Genomic DNA, 20,583 nt, shown 5'->3' on the forward strand with positions numbered 1-20,583 from the left:
CGACAGGGAAACTGGCATTTACTGGAAGGAGTTAAAGGCAATCTCACTGCCGCGTAAAATAGGTCGAGGATTGGCAGGTTTACAAAAATAGAAGACTTCTGTTTCTTAAAAAAACACAATGAAGTTGGTCACATCTTACAAAAAATATAAAACGTTGATATTTCGTCTGTGTATAACACGTCCCCGGCAGGGAGGCTGGTCCCAACTCATCCCTCAGTCTGAGCCTGAGTGGTCAGAGGCATACTGGGACAGGAGGCCATTCAGCCCCTCGAGCCTGGTCCACCTTCCACTGGATCACGGCTGATTACAGGGCCCACTGTTCCCCTCCGTGACCCAAACCCAGGAAGGTGGGTGCCCCTCCCCTCTGTGGCCCCAGTCACCGAGGGGTGTGTCCTGGTCTCCAGCCCCCACACGGTGGGAGGCGGGGGGTGGGGGGGAGACCCCCACTGCCTGGCCCCCAACTCCAGGTGGGGAGAGGCTCGAAGGAAGTTGGTTCACAGCGGTCGACTTTGACCCTCACCCAGAGGATAGGGTCAGGGGGTCAGCACAGATTGACCCCAGAGGATAGGGTCAGGAGTCACTGATTGCCCCCGGAGAATAGGGTCAGGGGTCACTGACTGATCTCTGAGGACAGGGTCAGGAGGTCACTGACCGCTCCAGAGGTCAGGGGTCACTGACCAACCCCAGAGGACAGGGTCGGGTAACAGAAATCTCAACCTAACAACAGGGGCGTTAGAGTCCGACAGGGGGTCTGTGCTTCTCTCCACCTGCTGTCGATATTCCCACCCTTGGGAACAATGTGTCCACGGAGAGAGGCTCCCACACCGGCCACACAGGGTATCACATCAGGTTGCACATCTTGGACTCCCATCTCCTCCTCCATTTCGGGTGTTCCTGCTCCATTCCATTGGAAGAATTCCCAGACTCCTGAGACACTGATGCCGCACTGAAATACAGGGAAGGATGTGAGGGTCCAGGGCCGAATCTCTTCACGTCAACGGAGCGCCACAGGGGCAGAGGAAAGGTCCTTCACCCAAAGTCCCATCACACACTCCCGGGGTCAGACCCTCCACACCGTCCCATCACACACTCCCAGGGTCAGACCCTCCACACCGTCCCACCACACACTCCCAGGGTCAGACACAGAGTGAAGCTCCCTCCACACCGTCCCATCACACACTCCCAGGGTCAGACCCTCCACACCGTCCCATCACACACTCCCGGGGACAGACACACAGTGAAGCTCCCTCCGCACCGTCCCATCACACACTCCCGGGGTCAGACGCACAGTGAAGCTCTTTGTAACCTTGACAGACCGGGGTAGGTTATGCCTCCAGGTGGAAACTGAAGCCCAGCACCCTCTGCCCTCGGCAGCTGTGTCCCGGGAACAGATCCACCCTGGTCTCCAGACCCATAACCGAGCAGCAACAACGCACCTCAGGACCGGGAGCAAGAGTGTCCACACCCACCTTTCCTCAGCAGCCAGCACCTGCCTCGTCCGGAGAGTCTCGTAGAAATGATCGCCTGCGTCAGAGACACAACAGGAGGACAGTGACAGTCAGAAACAGGCAGCTCCTGCAACTTTATCCTTCCTTCAACAACGTGAGGACATCCCACCGCACCGCACAGGCACTGGTGAGACCACCCCTGGAGCACTGCAGTTCTGGTCACCCAGCTATAGGAAGGACGTCATTAAGCTGGAGAGGATGCAGGAAAGATTCATAGAACATCGAACTCTACACCACGGTACAGGCCCTTCGGCCCACAATGTTGTGCTGGCATTTTATCCTGCTCTAAGATCTAGCTAACCCTTCCCTCCCACATAGCCCCCCATTTATCTGTCATTCATGTGTCTATCTAAGAGTCTCTTAAATGTCCCCAATGTATCTGCCCCCACAACCTCTGCCGGCAGTGCGTTCCACACACCCACCACTCTCTGTGTAAAAAACTTACCCCTGACATCCCCCTTATACCTTCCTCCAATCACCTTAAAATTATGCCCCCTCGTGTTAGCCATTGTTGCACTGGGAAAAAGTCTCTGACTGTCCACTCAATCTATGCCTCTTGTCAAGTCCCCTCTCATCCTCCTCCTCTCCAAACAGAAAAGCCCTAGCTCGTTCAACCTGTCCTCATAAGACATGCTCTCCAATCCAGGCAACATCCTGGTAAATCTCCTCTGCACCCTCTCTAAAGCTTCCACATCCTTCCTATAATGAGGCGACCAGAACTGAACACAATACTCCAAGTGTGGTCTGACCAGAGTTCTATAGAGCTGCAACATCACCTCGCGGCTCTTGAACTCAATACCCCGACTAATGAAGGCCAACACTCCATACATCTTCTTAACAACCATGTCGACCTGCACGGCAACCTTGAGGGATCTATGGATGTGGACCCCGAGAGTGTGTGATGGGACAGTTTGGAGGGAGCTTCACTCTGTGTCTGACCCCAGGAGTGTGTGATGGGACGGTGCGGAGGGAGCTTCACCCTGTGTCTGACCCCGGGAGTGTGTGATGGGACGGTGCGGAGGGAGTTTCACCCTGTGTCTGACCCCGGGAGTGTGTGATGGGACGGTGCGGAGGGAGCTTCACCCTGTGTCTGACCCCGGAGTGTGTGATGGGACAGTTTGGAGGGAGCTTCACCCTGTGTCTGACCCTAGGAGTGTGTGATGGACGGTGCGGAGGGAGCTTCACCCTGTGTCTGACCCCGGGAGTGTGTGATGGGACGGTGCGGAGGGAGCTTCACCCTGTGTCTGACCCCGGGAGTGTGTGATGGGACGGTGCGGAGGGAGCTTCACCCTGTGTCTGACCCCGGGAGTGTGTGATGGGACAGTTTGGAGGGAGCTTCACCCTGTGTCTGACCCTAGGAGTGGGTGATGGGACGGTGTGGAGGGAGCTTCACCCTTTGTCTGACCCCGGGAGTGTGTGATGGGACGGTGCGGAGGGAGCTTCACCCTGTGTCTGACCCCGGGAGTGTGTGATGGGACAGTTTGGAGGGAGCTTCACCCTGTGTCTGACCCTAGGAGTGGGTGATGGGACGGTGTGGAGGGAGCTTCACCCTTTGTCTGACCCCGGGAGTGTGTGATGGGACGGTGTGGAGGGAGCTGGATGTTACCGGGACTGGAGGGCTCGAGTTATAAGGAGAAACTGGACAGTCTGGGACTTTTTCCCTGGAGTGTAGGAGGCTGGGTAGTAGTTCATAAAATCATAAGGGCCGTAGATGAGGTGGGCGGTCACAGCCTTTCTCCGAGGGGAGGGGAGTCTGCAACTAGAGGGCACAGGTTTAAGGTGAGAGGGGAAGGGGTCCTGTGCTGTGCCAAAGTTAAGCAGGATTGTTCACATATCCGACAGAAATAAGCCTTGCACACGCAATGCTGCACACTACACACTTTGCTGCTCAGTTTACAACAAGTGGTACTTATTTCAGAAGCGCGCCTGAGCCCGTTTAACTGCAGTGCCCCGTTCCAATTGGTCCGCAGCATCAGTCGCGACCTGACCTGTGTTAAATCCAAGAGACTTCATCCAGACACAGGGTGAAGCTCCCTCCACACCGATATCTAACCAAAATCCAAGAGACCTCACCACCGGTGTGCTCCCTCTTTTATCCCCTGGTCACTTCTCCCCGCCCCTACCTAGGTCGACCTATCAGGTGACCATTGCCTTGGGCACAGCAGAGTCAACACCTCGGTTACCTAGCACCCAGGTCACCCTCCCCCCTTGCACACACACACACACACACACACACACACACACACACACACACACACACACACACACACACACACACACACACTTGTTCCCAGCAATTGTTCCTTGAGCTCTCTGGCCGACATTTCAGGATTGTTTCTACAACCTGAGGGGCGACGTCTTCCCCCAGAGGGTAGTGGGTATATGGACCGAGCTGCCAGAGGAGGTGGGTGAGGCAGGGACGGTATCGATGTTGAAGAGACATTTGGACAGGTCCATGGGAAGGTTCAGAGGGATAGGGGCCAAGCGCAGGCAGATGGCACCGGCTCGGCAAGGCAGCTTGGTCGGCATAGATGAGTTGGGCCGAAGGGCCTTTATCTAATGCCTGACCTCACGACTACGCAGTGCTCCGTTCAGCGGCCACCGACACAATGCAGACTATGCAGCTGACAAGTTATGCACAGCGAGATCTCACAGGTTGTGAGTTAATCAGACTGAGATAACTAAACCTGGAATCAGGACCCTCCCCCTCCATCCCCCCCCCCCCTCCCTTGCCTCCCACCGCTGCCCTCTCCCCGCCGCGGCTGTGGCACCTTCTGCAGCTGCCCGCAAGGCCAGTCTCGGACCGACGTGGCAGTCAGATGGCAGCACGGCACTCCCTCGGCACTGCCCGCCGAGGGGCCTCTCCGGTGAGCAAGAGAGTCCTGAACCCACCCGGGGGCAAGTCCCCTGAGCCGCGCTGGCGATGTTCACTGACTGAGCTGGTCTGCCCAACCTCCCACACTCCACACTTCCTCACGACTGAGGAGGAGGCCATTCGATCCATCAAGTCTGTGCCGGCTCTCAGACCGATCCTACCACCCCCCCGTCACTAATTTTCCCTGCGAGCTGTTCTCCCCACATTCCCATCAATTCTCCCCCTCACCCACACACTAAAGATGGACTTTCAATTCCCAATCTACCTCACTGTGGCCCTTGCACCTTATTGTCTGCCTGCACTGCACCTTCCCGGTGACTGTAACACTACATTCTGCATGCTGTTTCCCTTTTGTACGACCTCGGTGTACTTCTGTACGGAATGATCTGTCTGGATGGCACGCAGACAAAAGCTTCTCACTGTATCTCAGTACACGTGACAATAATAAACCAATTACTAATTTACAGCAGCCGATTAACCCACCGATCCCGCAAGTCATTGGGATGCGGGAGGGAACCGGAGCCCCCGGGGGGAAACCCACGCAGTCACAGGGAGAGTGTGCAGACTCCACACACACACACACACACACACACACACAGATGCACACAGACACATGCACACACAGACAGACAGACAGACACACACACACACACACAGACACAGACATACAAACACACAGACACATAGACACCCACACACAGACGCGCACACACACACAGACGCACACACACACACACACACACACACACACACACACACATCGCTGGAGGTCACAATCGAGGCCGGGTCACCCAGATAATGTCAGGGCTGCACACTGACAGCCCTCACACGAGGTGACACAACCCTGGGGCTCTTTGGGAAAGCACATCCTTTCTCTACACTACAAGACCTTCTCTTGTCCTGGATTTGCCACCAGATTCCCACTGACCATCGGAATCTTTTCAGCCGGAACCACTCTGCCGGGACCTGGGCTTGTCCGACCCAGATAGAACTAGGGACTCAGATTTCGACAGTGACCTTCATTGACCACAAGACCAAAGTGTCTCACTGCCAATGGAGTGGTTCTGCAGCACAGCCATTGGCTGATCTGTGACCCAGCTCCAAACACCTACCCCATCCCCCCACACCCCTTAGCTAACAACCTACCCCGTCCCCTGACACCCCTCAGCTAACAACCTGCCCCGTCCTCCCACACCCCTCAGCTAACAACCTGCCCTGTCCCCCAACACCCCTCAGCTAACAACCTACCCCATCCCGACACCCCTCAGCTAACAACCTGCCCTGTCCCCCCACACCCCTCAGCTAACAACCTACCCCATCCCGACACCCCTCAACTAACAACCTGCCCCGTCCCCTGACACCCCTCAGCTAACAACCTGCCGCGTCCCCTTACACCCCTCAGCTAACAACCTGCCCCGTCCCCCCACACCCCTCAGCTAACAACCTGCCCTGTCCCCCCACACCCCTGAGCTAACAACCTACCCCATCCCCTGACACCCCTCAGCTAACAACCTGCCCCATCCCCCCACACCCCTCAGCTAACAATGGACCTGATACCCACTGAACTATCGATAAGAGTGTGTGTGTGTGTGTGTGTGTGTGTGTGTGTGTGTGTGTGTGTGTGTGTGTGTGTGTGTGTGTGTGTGTGTGTGTGGAGTTTATCCATTCTCCCTGTGACCTCTTGGGATTCCTCCCACGTCCCAAAAGGTGAGCGGATCGGGGAGTTAGTTGCCCCCAGTATGTGGGTGAGGGGTAGAATCTAGTGGGGGTGGGGTTTGATGGGAAAGTGGGGATGGGTGTAAGCGGGTGGTTGAGGGCTGTCACAGACTCAGTGGGCCGAAGGGCCTGTTCCTGCACTGTGCATCTCCATGACTCCAACCCCTCTCCACCGTCCCGAACTCGCTGACCACCAGAAGCAGCTTCTCACTAGTCACTCTGTTACTGAAAGCTTCACTCGAACCAGGATCGAACCTGGGTCAAATCACCTTCCGAATCTCAGGGATGACCACCCCGGCTGGTGCCAGCTCTAGGAGCCCAGCCAGCGCTCTGGAGGTGTTTACAGCCCAGTCCCCCCACCACACCCACTTGCGTTCATCATTGTCACGGCCTCGTTCCAGTTTTTATCTGCAACTCACTCTTCTCTGTTTCTCTCAGTGTTCCGAGCTGCGGGCTGTTCAGGTACGTGGGGTCCGGTTGCAGATACGTGTTGTTCAAGTTCCTGAGGATAACACAGCGCAGATATCAGAAGCCTTGCGACCATTAGACCCACCCTACAGTCAACACCTTCTGGCCTAGTCCTTTACAGAACGTAGAACAGTAATGCACAGGAACAGGCCTTGCCCCTTAAATCTTCCAAAGTCCAACACCTCACACTTATCTGGATCAAACTCCATCGGCCATTTGTGGGACTTGGGGCCCTGGTGTGTTAAAGGGAATGTGGGGCCTGGGGCTTGGTGTGTTAAAGGGACTGTGGGGCCTGGGAACAGGTGTGTTAAAGGGACTGTGGACCTGGTGTGTTAAAGGGAATGTGGGGCCTGGGGCCCTGGTGTGTTAAAGGGAATGTGGGGCCTGGGCCCTGGTGTGTTAAAGGGAATGTGGGACCTGGGGCCCTGGTGTGTAAAGGGACTGTGGGGCCTGGGGCCCTGGTGTGTTAAATGGTGTGTCCCATCTAACTAGTCTACATCCTGCTGTATCCCTTCACAACCTTCCCCACTGTCCACAACACCACCAATTTTTAGTCATCTGTAAACTTGCTAATCAGCCCATCCACTGTCATCCAAGTCACTCATATCCATCACAGACAGCAGAGGTCCCAGCGGGGATCCCTGCAGAACACCACTGGTCACAGACCTCCAGCCGGAATAACAACCTCTCCTCTGTCTTCTATGGCCGAGCCAATTTTGAATCCAATTTACCAGGTCACCGTGGACTCTGTGGAACATAATCTTCTGGATCGGCCGACCATGATGGACCTTGTTCAACGCCTCACTAAAGTCCATGTAGACAACATCCACTGCCCTATCCTATTTGGATGCATCACGGCTTGGTACGGCAACTGTTCTGCCCGGGTCTGCAAGAAACTGCAGAGAGTTGTGGACACAGCCCAGCACGTCACGGACACCAGCCTCCCCTCCATGGACTCTGTCTTTACCTCTCGCTGCCTTGGTGAAGCAGCCAGCATAATCAAAGACCCCACCCACCGGGGTCATTCTCTCTTCTCCCCCTCTTCCATTAGGCAGAAGATACAGGAGCCTGAGGGCACGTACCACCAGGCTCAAGGGCAGCTTCTATCCCACTGTGATGACTATTGAACGGTTCCCTTATACGATGAGATGGACTCTGACCTCACAATCTACCTTGTTGTGACCTTGCACCTTATTGTACTGCACTTTCTCTGTAGCTGTGACACTTTACTCTGTACTGTTATTGTTTTTACCTGTACTACCTCAATGCACTCTGTACTAACCCAATGTAACTGCACTGTGTAATGAATTGACCTGTACGATCGGTTTGCAAGACAAGTTTTTCACTGTACCTCGGTACAAGTGACAATAATAAACCAATACCAGTGCCAATAACCCCATTGTTCATCTTGGTCACTTCCCCTGCAAACAATCCAGTGTTCTCAACGTGAGACCCACTGCTGCACACACCCGCCGTTCCCCCACCGAGAGTGAAGGTCATTGAAACAAAAGATTCAGGATCAAAAGACGGGAGATCTGCCACAGGATTTCGGACCCCAAACGTTAACTCTGTTCCTCTCTCCCGACCTGCTGACTGTTTCCAGCATTTTCTGTTGTAAATTCAGATTTCCACCTTCTACACTTTTTTTTGTTTTCAAAAGATCCTGCATTTCTACGGCACCTTGCACTACTTCAGGTTTCCATGCTTCCAACAACACAGCAGAGCCCAGGTCCCACATTCCCTTTAACACATCAGGCCCCTGGTCTAACCCCAGCTCCCCCAGTCTCTGAAACCCCAGTGCCCCCAGTCTAACCCTGAAACCCCAGCTCCCCCAGTCTAACCCTGAAACCCCAGCTCCCCCAGTTTAACCCCAGCACCCCCAGTCTAACCCTGAAACCCCAGCTCCCCCAGTTTAACCCCAGCGCCCCCAGTCTAACCCTGAAACCACAGCTCCCCCAGTCTAACCCCAGCTCCCCCAGTCTAACCCTGAAACCCCAGCTCCCCCAGTTTAACCCCAGCTCCCCAGTCTAACCCTGAAACCACAGCTCCCCCAGTTTAACCCCCGCGCCCCCAGTCTAACCCTGAAACCACAGCTCCCCCAGTTTAACCCCAGCTCCCCCAGTCTAACCCTGAAACCTCAGCTCCCCCAGTTTAACCCCAGCGCCCCCAGTCTAACCCTGAAACCCCAGCTCCCCCAGTTTAACCCCAGCGCCCCCAGTCTAACCCTGAAACCCCAGTTTAACCCCAGCGCCCCCAGTCTAACCCTGAAACCCCAGCTCCCCCAGTCTAACCCCAGCTCCCCCAGTTTAACCCTGAAACCCCAGCTCCCCGTCTAACCCTGAAACCCCAGCTCCCCCAGTTTAACCCCAGCGCCCCCAGTCTAACCCTGAAACCCCAGCTCCCCCAGTCTAACCCCAGCTCCCCCAGTCTAACCCTGAAACCCCAGCTCCCCCAGTCTAACCCTGAAACCCCAGCTCCCCCAGTCTAACCCCAGCTCCCCCAGTCTAACCCTGAAACCCCAGCTCCCCCAGTCTAACCCTGAAACCCCAGCTCCCCCAGTCTAACCCCAGCGCCCCCAGTCTAACCCTGTAATGGAGTGATTTCCCAGGAGAAGTGAAATCCCTGGCACATCTGGGAAATGCCGGGAACTGTACGTTGCTGCAGGTGGTCTCTACCTGTTGGCCTGAGCCGGAGCGTTCCTGTGATCGTCGCCCTCCTGGTGAAGCCCCGCGTCCTCTGCAATGGCCGCAAGCTTTTCCTTCTCCACCTCTGTCCCCGATCTCCTGCCCCGCTCCCTGCTTGCCGCTCCGCTCTCTGTGCCCGCTGGGGGGAGACAGTTTGCGACCAAGTTGAGTGGGTCCCAGATCCACAACAGGGTGAACAAACATTGTTTTGATGGACATCTCCATCGAGGCGTCAAGTATTCAGTCTGTGGAATTTCTTTTTAGCTAAGTTTGGCACGTTAGCAATCAATTTGCTGAAGGGTGAGAAAAAACTCTGATGCTGGAGGACCTCAGCAGGCCAGGCAGCATCCGTGGAGAAAAGCAGGTGGTCAACGTTTCGGGTCAGGACCCTTCTTCAGGACTGAAGATAGGAAAAGGGGAAGCCCGATATATAGGAGGGAAAAGCAGAGCAGTGATAGGTGGACATGGGAGGGTAGGTGGGGTGGAGACAGTGGTGATAGGTAGATGCAGGGAAGAGATAGTGATAGACAGGTTCAGGGGGAGGAGGGGAGAGCAGATCCACCAGGGGGTGGGTCAAAGGTAAGGAGAGAGAGGGAAGAAAGGGCTAGGAATGGGAAGCATGGTGGGGGGGGTGGGGGGGTGGGGGGAAGCGGTGTGGGGATTACCTCAAGTGGGAGAATTCAATGTCCATGCCGTTAGGTTGCAAGGTCCCAAGACGGAAAATGAGGTGCTGTTCCTCCAGTTCCTCGGGAATAGTGGGGCAGGACTGCGCAGGCGCCTGACGTTAGCGGGGTAGCGCGCGGGCAGTTTAAAAGGAAGACCGCATATCCAGCGGGCAGCGTTCGGAGCGGGGCAGCCAAGTGAGGAGGGAGCAGAGCGGTCGGGCTTTGGCTCAACGGGCTTAGGCGGTAAACGGGGCTGAGGCGGGTTGAGTAGCTGGTAGGTAAAGGTCAGGCTTAACTGTTACTGTTATAACTTTTAAGTAGAATACAGCAAGGTGGAAAGAATAGTTCAGATGGAGGACATGGCGATGTGCTGCGGCTGCATGATGTGGGAGCTAGTGGACCCTGCAGTGGTGCACGGTGACCACGTCTGCAGTAAGTGCTTGAAGTTGGAGGAACTTCAGCTCAGAATTGACGAGCTGGAGTCGCAGCTTTCGAACACTGCGAAGCAATCAGGGAGGGAGAGAGTTATGCAGATGCTGTGCAGCGGGAGGCAGTCACCCCCCCCCTTACAGCAGGTACTTCTGGGGTCCAGGAGGCAGAGAGATGGGTGACTGTCAGGGGATGAGAGAGAGAAAGGGAACAGGCAGACAGTGCAGAGGACCCCGGAGGCTGTTCCCCTCAGTAACACGTTTTCTGTTTTGGAGGCTGTTGAGGGAGATGACCTGCGGGGCCTTGCAGCAGTAACCAGGTCTCTGGCACTGGGACCGGTCCTGTTGCTCAGAAGGGAAGGGAGGAGAAGAGGATGGCTGGTAGTGATAGGGGACTCGATAGCCAGGGAAACAGATAGGAGGTTCTGTGGCAGTGAGCATGAATCCCGGATGGTACGTTGCCTCCCAGGTGCCAGGGTCCGAGATGTCTCTGATCAGGTCCACAGCATTCTTGAGTGGGAGGGAAAACAGCCAGAAAGTCCTGGTACATGTTGGTACCAACGACATAGGTAGAAAGAGGGATGAGGTCCTGCAGAGTGAGTATAGTGAGCTAGGCAGAAACCTGAAGGACAGGACCTCGAGGGTAGCAATCTCGGGATTGCTGCCAGTGCCACGCGACAGTGAAGGTAGGAATAGGAGGAGATGGCAGATGAATGAATGGCTGAGGAGTTGGTGCAGGGAGCAAGGTTTTAGATTTTTGGATCATTGGGATCTCTTCTGGGGAGGGTGGGACCTGCACAGACAGGACGGGTTACACCTGAACCCGAGGGGGACCAATACCCTTGCAGGCAGGTTTGCTATTGCGCTTCGGGAGGGTTTAAACTAGTTTGCGAGGGGGATGTTAACCAGAGGGGTACGTCAATGGAAGAAGTGCAGGGGGTAAAGCCAGATCTAACATGTAGAGAGGCTTTGGGGAAGGAGAATCAGAGTACAGGGTATAAAAGTAGAAAGGTGAATGGGCTAAACTGCATTTACTTAAATGCAAGAAGCATCAGGAATAAGGGTGATGAACTAAGAGCTTGGATAAGTACAAGGGACTATGATATTGTGGCTCTTGCAGAGACACGGCTGTCACCAGGGCAGGAATGGATATTGAATATTTCCTGGTTTTCAGTGTGTTAAAAGGGATGGGGGGGGGGGGGAAGAGGAGGAGGGGTGGCGATACTGGTCAGGGACACTGTTACAGCTGCAGAAAGGGTGGATAATGTAGCAGAATCCTCTCTAGAGTCAGTATGGGTGGAAGTTAGGAACAAGAAAGGAGCAGTTACTCTACTGGAAGTATTCTATAGGCCCCCCCAGTAGCAGCAGGGATACTGAGGAAAGGCTTTTTTTCACATGTGAAGAGCAAAGGACAACGAGGGTGAAGGTAGGACCGATTAGAGACAAAGGTGGAAGATTTGCCTGGAAGCTGTGGAAGTGGGTGAGGTCCTCAATGAATATTGTATTCACCAAGGAGAGGGGCCTTGATGATGCCAAGGACAGTGTTGTAAGGTTAATGTTTCTGGGGCGTTGTAGATATCAAGAGAGAGGATGTGTTGGAGCTGTTAGAAAATATTTGGACGGATAAGTCCCCAGGGCCTGACGGAATATTCCCCAGGCTGCTCCGCGAGGTGAGGGAGGAGATCCGTTTGCTAGGATCTTTGAGTCCTCATTTGTCCACGAGAATTGTACCGGAGCACTGGAGGGTGGCGTATGTTGTCCCCTTATTCAAAAAAGGTAGTAGGGATAGTCCAGGGAATTATAGACCAGAGAGCCTTACGTCTGTGGTGGGCAAGCTGTTGGAAAGGATTCTTAGAGACAGGATCTATGAGCATTTAGAGAATTAAGGACAGCCAGCATGGCTTTGTGAAGGGAAGATCATGTCTCACAAGCCTGATAGGATTCTTTGAGGAGGTGACCAGGCAGATTGATGAGGGTAGTGCAGTAGATGTGGTCTACACGGGTTTTAGTAAGGCGTTTGACAAGGTTCCACATGGAAGGCTTCTTTAGAAAGTCAGAGGGCATTGGATCCAGGGAGGCTTGGCCGTGTGGATTCAGAATTGGCTTGCCTGTAGAAAGCAGAGGGTTGTTGTGGAGAGAGTGCATTCAGATTGGAGGGCTGTGACTAGTGGTGTCCCGCAGGGATCGGTTCTGGGACCTCTACTTTGCATGATTTTTATTAATGACTTGGATGAGGGGGTAGAAGGGTGGGCTGGCAAGTTTGCAGACGACACAAAGGTTGGTGGTGGTGCGGATAGTGTGGAGGATTGTCGAAGATTGCAGAGGGATATTGATAGGATGCTGAGCTGGGCTGACAAGTGGCAGATGGAGTTCAATCCGGAGAAGTGTGAGGTGGTACACTTTGGAAGGACAACTTCAAGGCGGAGTACAAGGTTAATGGCAGGATTCTGGGCAGTGTGGAGGAGCAGAGGGATCTGGGGGTTCATATCCATAGATCCCTGAAAGTTGTCTCACAGGTGGATAGGGTAGTTAAGAAAGCTTATGGGATGTTAGCTTTCATAAGTCATGGGATCGGGTTTAAGAGCCACGAGGTAATGATGCAGCTCTACAAAACTCTGGTTCGACCACACTTGAAGTACTGTGTCCAGTTCTGGTCGCCTCATTATAGGAAGGATGTGGAAGCGTTGGAAAGAGTGCAGAGGAGATTTACCAGGATGCTGCCTGATTTGGAGAGTATGGATTATGAGGAGAGACTAAGGGAGCTAGGGCTTTACTCTTTGGAGAGGAGGAGGATGAGAGGAGACATGATAGAGGTGTACAAAATATTAAGAGGAATAGATAGAGTGGACAGCCAGCGCCTCTTTCCCAGGGCACCAATGCTCAATACAAGAGGGCATGGCTTTAAATTAATGGGTGGGAAGTTTAAGGGAGATATCAGAGGGAGGTTTTTTACCTCATATCAGAGTGGTTGGGGCATGGAATATGCTGCCTTGGGCGGTGCTGGAGGCAGGTACATTGGTCAAATTCAAGAGATTGCTTGATAAGCATATGGAAGAATTTAAAATAGAGGGATATGTGGGAGGAAGGGGTTAGATAGTCTTAGGCGAGGTCTAAGGGTCGGCACAACATTGTGGGCTGAAGGGCCTGTATTGTGCTGTACTGTTCTATGATTCTATGCTTTGCGCTTGGAATTCTCCCAGCAGTGGAGGAGGCCGAGGACTGACATATCAGTGATAGTGTGGGAGGGGGAGTTGAAGTGACCGGCAACGAGGAGGTGCAGGTCGTGGTCACGGACGGAGCGCAGGCGTTCTGCGAGCCGAAGGCCTGGTTAATTATACAGGGAATTCCCTATGTAAATAAACCACACATTGTTGCAGTTAACAGGGTCTGCCCACCAGAGATTATTGTAGCATTGCAGGAACCTCAGGCACACAATAAATACCGTCACTGTCAGGACATTAATGTTTTTTTTTAAATTTTATTTACAGCGTGGTAACAGGCCCTTCTGGCCCAACGAGTCCGCGCCGCCCATTTTAAACCCAATTAACCTACCCATACGTCTTTGCAATGTGGGAGGAAACCGGAGCACCCGGAGGAAACCCACGTAGACACGGGAGAATGTATAAACTCCTTACAGACAGTGACGGGAATCGAACCCCAATCGCTGGCGCTGTAATAGCGTTACGCTAACCACTACGCTACCGTGCCGCCTGTGTCCTGTGTACCAGTGTCCTGACAAAAACTCTGATTGAACAATGAAGTATCACTCATGGATTTCACTGACCGCAGCCAGTATCCTAAGGCTAGGCTGAGATCTGGTCCAAGGGCTCAAACTCCATTGCAATAAACGGTGCTATTCCAGGGACCTGGGACATGAGGAGAGGAAGATCTGAAAGAGCAACTCTACACGTGGGTAAGGTGCAAACTAAAATCAGAAGTGTCCACAGAAACAAAAACTCAAAGGTTCTTTGACCTGAAACATTAATGCTGTTTCTGTCTCCAAGGATGCTGCCTGACCTGCTGAGTGTTTCCCCCACCTTCTGTTCCTTTGTTGGCAAAACATACATCCTGTGCATTGTATTATGACACACTTTTTTCCACTCATTTATGAGATGTGACGGCACTCCCTGAGAAGGTGACAGTGAGCTGTCTTCCTGAACCACTTGAACTGTGTGCGATTCTTGAGGCCTTTTCTTGGATTGTGTGCAGTTCTGGTCGCCCCATTACAGGAAGGGTGTGGAGGCTTTGGAGAGGGCGCAGAAGAGGTTCACCAGGATGCTGGCTGGATTAGATGGCATGTGATATAAGGAGAGGTTGGACAAACTCGGGCTGTTTTCTCTGGAGCGGCGGAGGGGAGACCTGAAAGAAGTTTATAAGATTATGAGAGGCACAGATGGAGTAGACAGTCAGAATCTTTCTCTCAGGGTAGAAATGTCAAATTGTAGAGTACATGCATCTAAGGTGAGAGGGGAAAAGTTTAAAGGAGATGTGTGGGGCAGGTTTTTTTACACAGAGAGCGGTGGGTGCCTGGAATGTGCTGCCAGGGGTGGGGGTGAAGGCAGATACGATAGAGGGGTTTAAGAGGTTTTTCGACAGACCCGTGAATGTAAGATAAGATGAGATAAGATATCTCTATTAGTCATATGTACATCGAAACACACCTTTTGCGTAGAGGTATGGATCATCTGCAGGCCGAAGAGATTTAGTTTAATTTGGCATCGTGTTCGGCACAGACATGGTGGGCCGAAGGGCCTGTTCCTGTTCTGTACTGTTCTATGTTCTACACTCAATGCAGTCAGTGTGGTGAAGGCCCCATCAGATTGGGAGCTCCAGGACTTAAACCCAGGCAGGCACAGTTAGCGTAATGCTATTACAGCGCCAGCGACCCGGGTTCAATTCCGGCTGCTGTCTGTAAGGAGTTTGTACGTTCTCCCCGTGACTGCGTGGGTTTCCTCCGGGTGCTCCGGTTTCCTCCCGCATTCCAAAGATGTATGGGTTAGGAAATTGCAGGCGTGCTATGTTGGCGCCGGAAGCCTGGCAACACTTGCGGGCTGCCCCCAGAACACCCTACGCGAAAAGATGCATTTCACTGTGCGTTTTGATGTACATGTGACTAATAAAAATATCTTATCTTAGGATCAGCTGATTGATTTCAAAGTGGGAGAGGTTTGTGACTTGGAGGGGAAATCGAAGGGTGGCATTGCTCGGTGCTTGCTGCTCTCGTAGCCAGCAGAGGTTGTGGGTTTGGGAGAGTCACCAAATTTGTCTTGACAAGCTGCTGCAGTGCAATGGACACCAGCCTCAGTGTGTCGGTACCGGAGGCAGGCAGCGGTTAACCCATTGATGGTTTGGTTGTAAGTGACAGATTCACCATTTCAACTGAGATCCGTAAGCGTGGTACAATGGTGCACCGAGTACGTTTATAATAGAAACTGCAGATGCTGGAAATTTAAAGTACGGAAAAAACAGAAGACGCTGGAAACACTCAGCAAGTCAGGCAGCGTCTGTGTGGGAAGAGAAACAGTGTTAATGTTTCAGGTCAGAAGGAGGCAAAAGAAGCTGGTTACACTGCAGAGGGGGGAGGGAAGGGGGATTGCCTCTGGTGGGGTCAAACCGTTGAAGCCGGGTTATCTGGTCAGAGTGGGCGGGAGCGGTCAGAGGGTGAGAAGAATATGGGAATATGGGAGTTGCAAAATGCAGAGCAGGAGAACATGACCTGCTGAGTAGCTCAGTTGGACATCTAGTGGAAGAGGCAATGCCTCAGCATAATAGGGGTCCATCTACCAGGACCCACCACAAGGTGAACAGCAACAGAAATGTGTATTGTGGCTGGTGCAGTAATGACCCATCTACTGAACTGGGCATAGAACATAGAACACTACAGCACAGTACAGGCCCTTCTGCCCACAATATTGTGCTGACATTTTATCCTGCTCTAAGATCTATCTAACCCTTCCCTCCCACAGAGCCCTCCATTTCTCTATCATTCATGTGTCTATCTAAGAGTCTCTTAAATGTCCCCAATGTATCTGCCCCACAACCTCTGCACGCACCCACCACTCTCTGTGTAAAAAAACTTACCTCTGACATCCCCCTTATACCTTCCTCCAATCACCTTAAAATTATGTCCCCTTGTGTTAACCATTGTCGCCCTGGGAAAAAGTCTCTGACTGTCCACGCAATCTATGCCTCTTGTACACCTCTATCAAGTCACCTCTCATCCTCCTCCTCTCCAGAGAGAAAAGCCCTAACTCACTCAACATATCCTCATTAGACAATGGGCAGTTTTAAAATTTCTTCTGGCTTTGGGAGATACATCATGTCCCTCTCCCTCCGAGAAGTTCGCAAGGCTCAAAAACCCAAATCTAGAAGAGAGTTTATTTCATCCAACAACAACAGAAATAAATCATCCTATCCGTAGAAAGCATCCTATCCGGATGCATCCCGGCTTGGTACGGCAACTGCTCTGCCCGGGACCGCAAGAAACTGCAGAGAGTTGTGGACACAGCCCAGCACATCACGGACACCAGCCTCCCCTCCATGGACTCTGTCTATACCTCTCGCTGCCTTGGTGCAGCAGCCGGCATAATCAAAGACCTCACCCACCCAGGTCATTCTCTCTTCTCTCCTCTTCCATCAGGCAGAAGATACAGGAGCCTGAGGGCGCGTACCACCAGGCTCAAGGACAGCTTCTATCCCACGGTGATAAGACTATTGAACGGTTCCTTTATACGATGAGATGGACTCTGACCTCACAATCTACCTTGTTGTGACCTTGCACCTTATTGCACTGCACTTTCTCTGTAGCTGTGACACTTTACTCTGTACTGTTATTGTTTTTACCTGTACTACATCAATGCACTCTGAACTAACTCAATGTAACTACACTGTGTAATGAATTGACCTGTACGAACAGTATGCAAGACAAGTTTTTCACTGTACCTCAGTACGAGTGACAATAATAAACCAATACCAATACCAAATCACCTGGCTTTCCCGTTACCTGTAGGTTTGTTGCCGAGAGCCTGCTCGGTTTCTGCAGTGGGAGTGCCGGGGTCTGCCTGGTTGTGTGCACGGAAGCCGTTCGTCATCTCCCCTCCCTTCTCCTGGGAGTCAGCCCTGTACACAGCCACTCCATTCTGCTCAAGCCTGCTGGAAACAACCGTAGAGGGACAGGTAAGAGAGGACTGGACACTCCTTGATCACATGACAAGACAGACTAACAGAGGGAAGATGTTCCTGATGGCTGGAGACTTCCAAACCAGAGCCACCAACCAAGGACATGAAGGGATCCCCCACCATCCGGGCCACGCCACCTTTTCACAGCTCCCATCAGGCAGGAGGTACAGAAGCCTGAAGTCCCCACACCACCAGGTTCAGGAACAGCTACAACCATCAGGTTCTTGATCCAACCTGTGCATTCCTAACCCTACCTCAGCAACACAACACTACAGACCACCTCTTGCACGTCTCTTTCTGCCTTTCGCAGGGACAGTGCTCTCTGCGACTCCCTCGTTCACTCCTCCCTCCCCACCCATCCCGCTCCCGCCCCGGGGACTTTCCACTACCCCCACCATAGGTGCAACACCTGCCCCTACACCACCTCCATCCAGAAACCCAAACAGTCCTTTCAGGCGAGACCTGCACCTCCCATAACATCATCGAGTTTTACTTTGTACTAATGCCTTGTTTTGTAGTCTTTCACTTCACTGTCTAGTATCATTTATGTTCTGTACCTGTACCTCACCGTACTTATGCACAGGACAATAACCTCAACTCGATTTGACTTGGATACAATTTGGAACCAAGAAGTGGGTGGTGAGTGTGTGAAATTCTCTCCCACAGATCGCAGTGGGGGCAAGGCATGAAATATATTCAAGGAAGGTGGAGATATAATTCTTAATGCTGAGGATCAAGGGTGTCAGGAGTGGCTGTGAGGCCTTCCACTCCAGGACATTTGAGATGGCCAACTTTTTTTCTAACCGGGGCTTGCCCCCGAGTGTGCTCGAGAGAGCTCGCACCCATATCTCTGCCATTTCCCGCACCTCCGCTCTCACCCCCACCCCTCCCAGACCCATCAGGGAGAGGGTCCCCCTTGTCCTCACATTTCATCCCACCAGCCTACGTATCCAACACATCATTCTCCGCAACTTCCGCCATCTCCAACAGGACCCCACCACCAAGAATATCTTCCCCTCCCCACTGCTTTCTGCCTTTCGCAGGGACCCGCTCTCTCCCGTGACTCCCTAGTTCACTCCTCCCCCCCACCCACCCATCCCGCTCCCACCCCGGGGACTTTCCACTGCCCCCGCCATAGGTGCAACACCTGCCCCTACACCACCCCCATCACCTCCATCCAGGGACCCAAACAGTCCTTTCAGGTGAGACAGAGATTCACCTGCACCTCCCGAATATCATTGACTGTATTCGGTGCTCCAAGTGTGGCCTCCTCTACATTGGTGAGACCAAACGCAGACTAGGTGACCGTTTCACAGAACACCTGCGCTCTGTCCGTAGCCTCAACCCGCATCTCCTCGTTGCCGGTCACTTCAACTCCCCCTCCCACACTGTCACTGATATGTCAGTGCCCCTCTCTCACCGATCAGCCACTGTCAGGTTGGAGGAGACAGGTGAAGGTTCCTGCTCTTGATGTTTCCAAAATGGACAAAGCAGCATCAGCAGGTTGGTGCTTGTTGGTGTGGGGAAGGACTTGGGTGGGGTTCCAGGATGGGGAAAATGGTGGGATGGGGAGAATAGGGGCATGGGGAGATGGAGAGGTGGGGGTGGGGGGATGGTGGGGGATGGGGGTGGGGAGAGAGGGGTGGGGGGGGATGGGGAGACGGGGAGGTGGGGGATGGGGAGAGAGGGAGGTGGGGTGTTGGGGAGACGGTGGGGGGTGGGGGGGTGGGGAGACGGTGGGGAGTGGGGAGACGGGGAGGTGGGGGGTGGGGAGATGGTGGTGAGTGGGGATGTGCCAGCTGGAGAGATGTTGGGTCGTAGCGTTGGCAGATGTGGGGAGAAGATGGAGTTGAGGCTTTGGGATGGGTGGGATTGGGGAATGGGTAGGATGGTGGGTATTTAGGTTTGGGCTGTGGGGATGAGGAATGGGGTGTGACGTGAGATGTGAGCTGTGTTACAGGTCTGTAATCCATTAACAAGGGATTCAGCCTCCCTGTACCAGTGGATAAAGTGACCGCCACTCTGCAAAGGGGGGAAATCAAACAGCGACCAACGTTTCCACCGCGGAGGTCCCCACCTTCCCCAGAGTTCTCCTTCACCCTTCCCACTGTCCTCCCCACACAAGCCGGCCATTGCCAGTACGTATCAGGAGACAGGTAAAGACCAGGGACAGCTGTCCGCTCCTCTTCAGAGGTGAGCATGTCACCGTGTTTGCATTGAGTGGGTTCCCCACACACACCATTGCAGACATACACAGGCTGGCCACGGGTGTGTCAGACAACCACGGCCACATTCCTGTGGGAGGCAGCGTAGCTCAGTTACTGGTTAAACCTCTGCCACTTACTGAAGAAGTTGTTGACGATGACACTCCTGCCCATTTCTATGTTGATGGGTCACAGGGACCGGACCTCTTAATGCGTTTGTCCGCGGGAAACTTCCAGGTAAATACTTCTGTGAAGAGCAGATTGTTTTAGAGGCAGATCAAATCAGAAGTACGAAGGAACGGTGTCCAGCTTCGAGAAAATGTCAACGTAAATTTATACAGTAACAAATGACATAGAACATCTCCCTCCACATCGTCCCGTCACACACTCCCGGGGTCAGACACAGTGTGAAGCTCCTTCCACACCGTCCCGTCCCACACTCCCGGGGACAGACACAGTGAAGCTCCCTCCACACCGTCCCATCACACACTCCCGGGGTCAGACACAGGGTGAAGCTCCCTCCACACCATCCCATCACACACTCCCAGGGTCAGACACAGTGAAGCTCCCTCTACACCGTCCCATCACACACTCCCGGGGTCAGACACAGTGAAGCTTCTTCTACACCGTCCCGTCACACACTCCCGGGGTCAGACACAGGGTGAAGCTCCCTCTACACCGTCCCATCACACACTCCCGGGGTCAGACACAGTGAAGCTTCTTCTACACCGTCCCATCGCACACTCCCGGGGTCAGACACAGTGAAGCTCCCTCCACACCGTCCCATCACACACTCCCGGGGTCAGACACAGTGAAGCTCCCTCTACATTGTCCCATCACACAGAGCACAGATTAG

The 20,583-nt window shown here is 53.4% G+C and overlaps 1 protein-coding gene across 1 annotated transcript in view; it reads right to left on the reverse strand.

Annotated features, from left to right (window-relative positions):
• LOC127587498 (tetratricopeptide repeat protein 24) overlaps window positions 1–20,583 on the reverse strand; it is a 57,941-nt gene continuing 37,358 nt past the window's right edge. Inside the window, exons 7-12 of the mRNA XM_052045858.1 lie at window positions 19,868–19,974; window positions 17,348–17,496; window positions 9,243–9,390; window positions 6,519–6,601; window positions 1,470–1,524; window positions 1–946 (exon numbers count right to left, since the gene is read on the reverse strand). Coding sequence (XP_051901818.1) covers window positions 841–946; window positions 1,470–1,524; window positions 6,519–6,601; window positions 9,243–9,390; window positions 17,348–17,496; window positions 19,868–19,974 — 648 coding nt within the window. The 3' untranslated portion in view covers window positions 1–840. The remainder of the gene's footprint in view (window positions 947–1,469; window positions 1,525–6,518; window positions 6,602–9,242; window positions 9,391–17,347; window positions 17,497–19,867; window positions 19,975–20,583) is intronic.

This window comes from Pristis pectinata, chromosome 40, assembly GCF_009764475.1.
Source record: "Pristis pectinata isolate sPriPec2 chromosome 40, sPriPec2.1.pri, whole genome shotgun sequence".
NCBI classification, from domain to species: Eukaryota; Metazoa; Chordata; class Chondrichthyes; order Rhinopristiformes; family Pristidae; genus Pristis; species Pristis pectinata.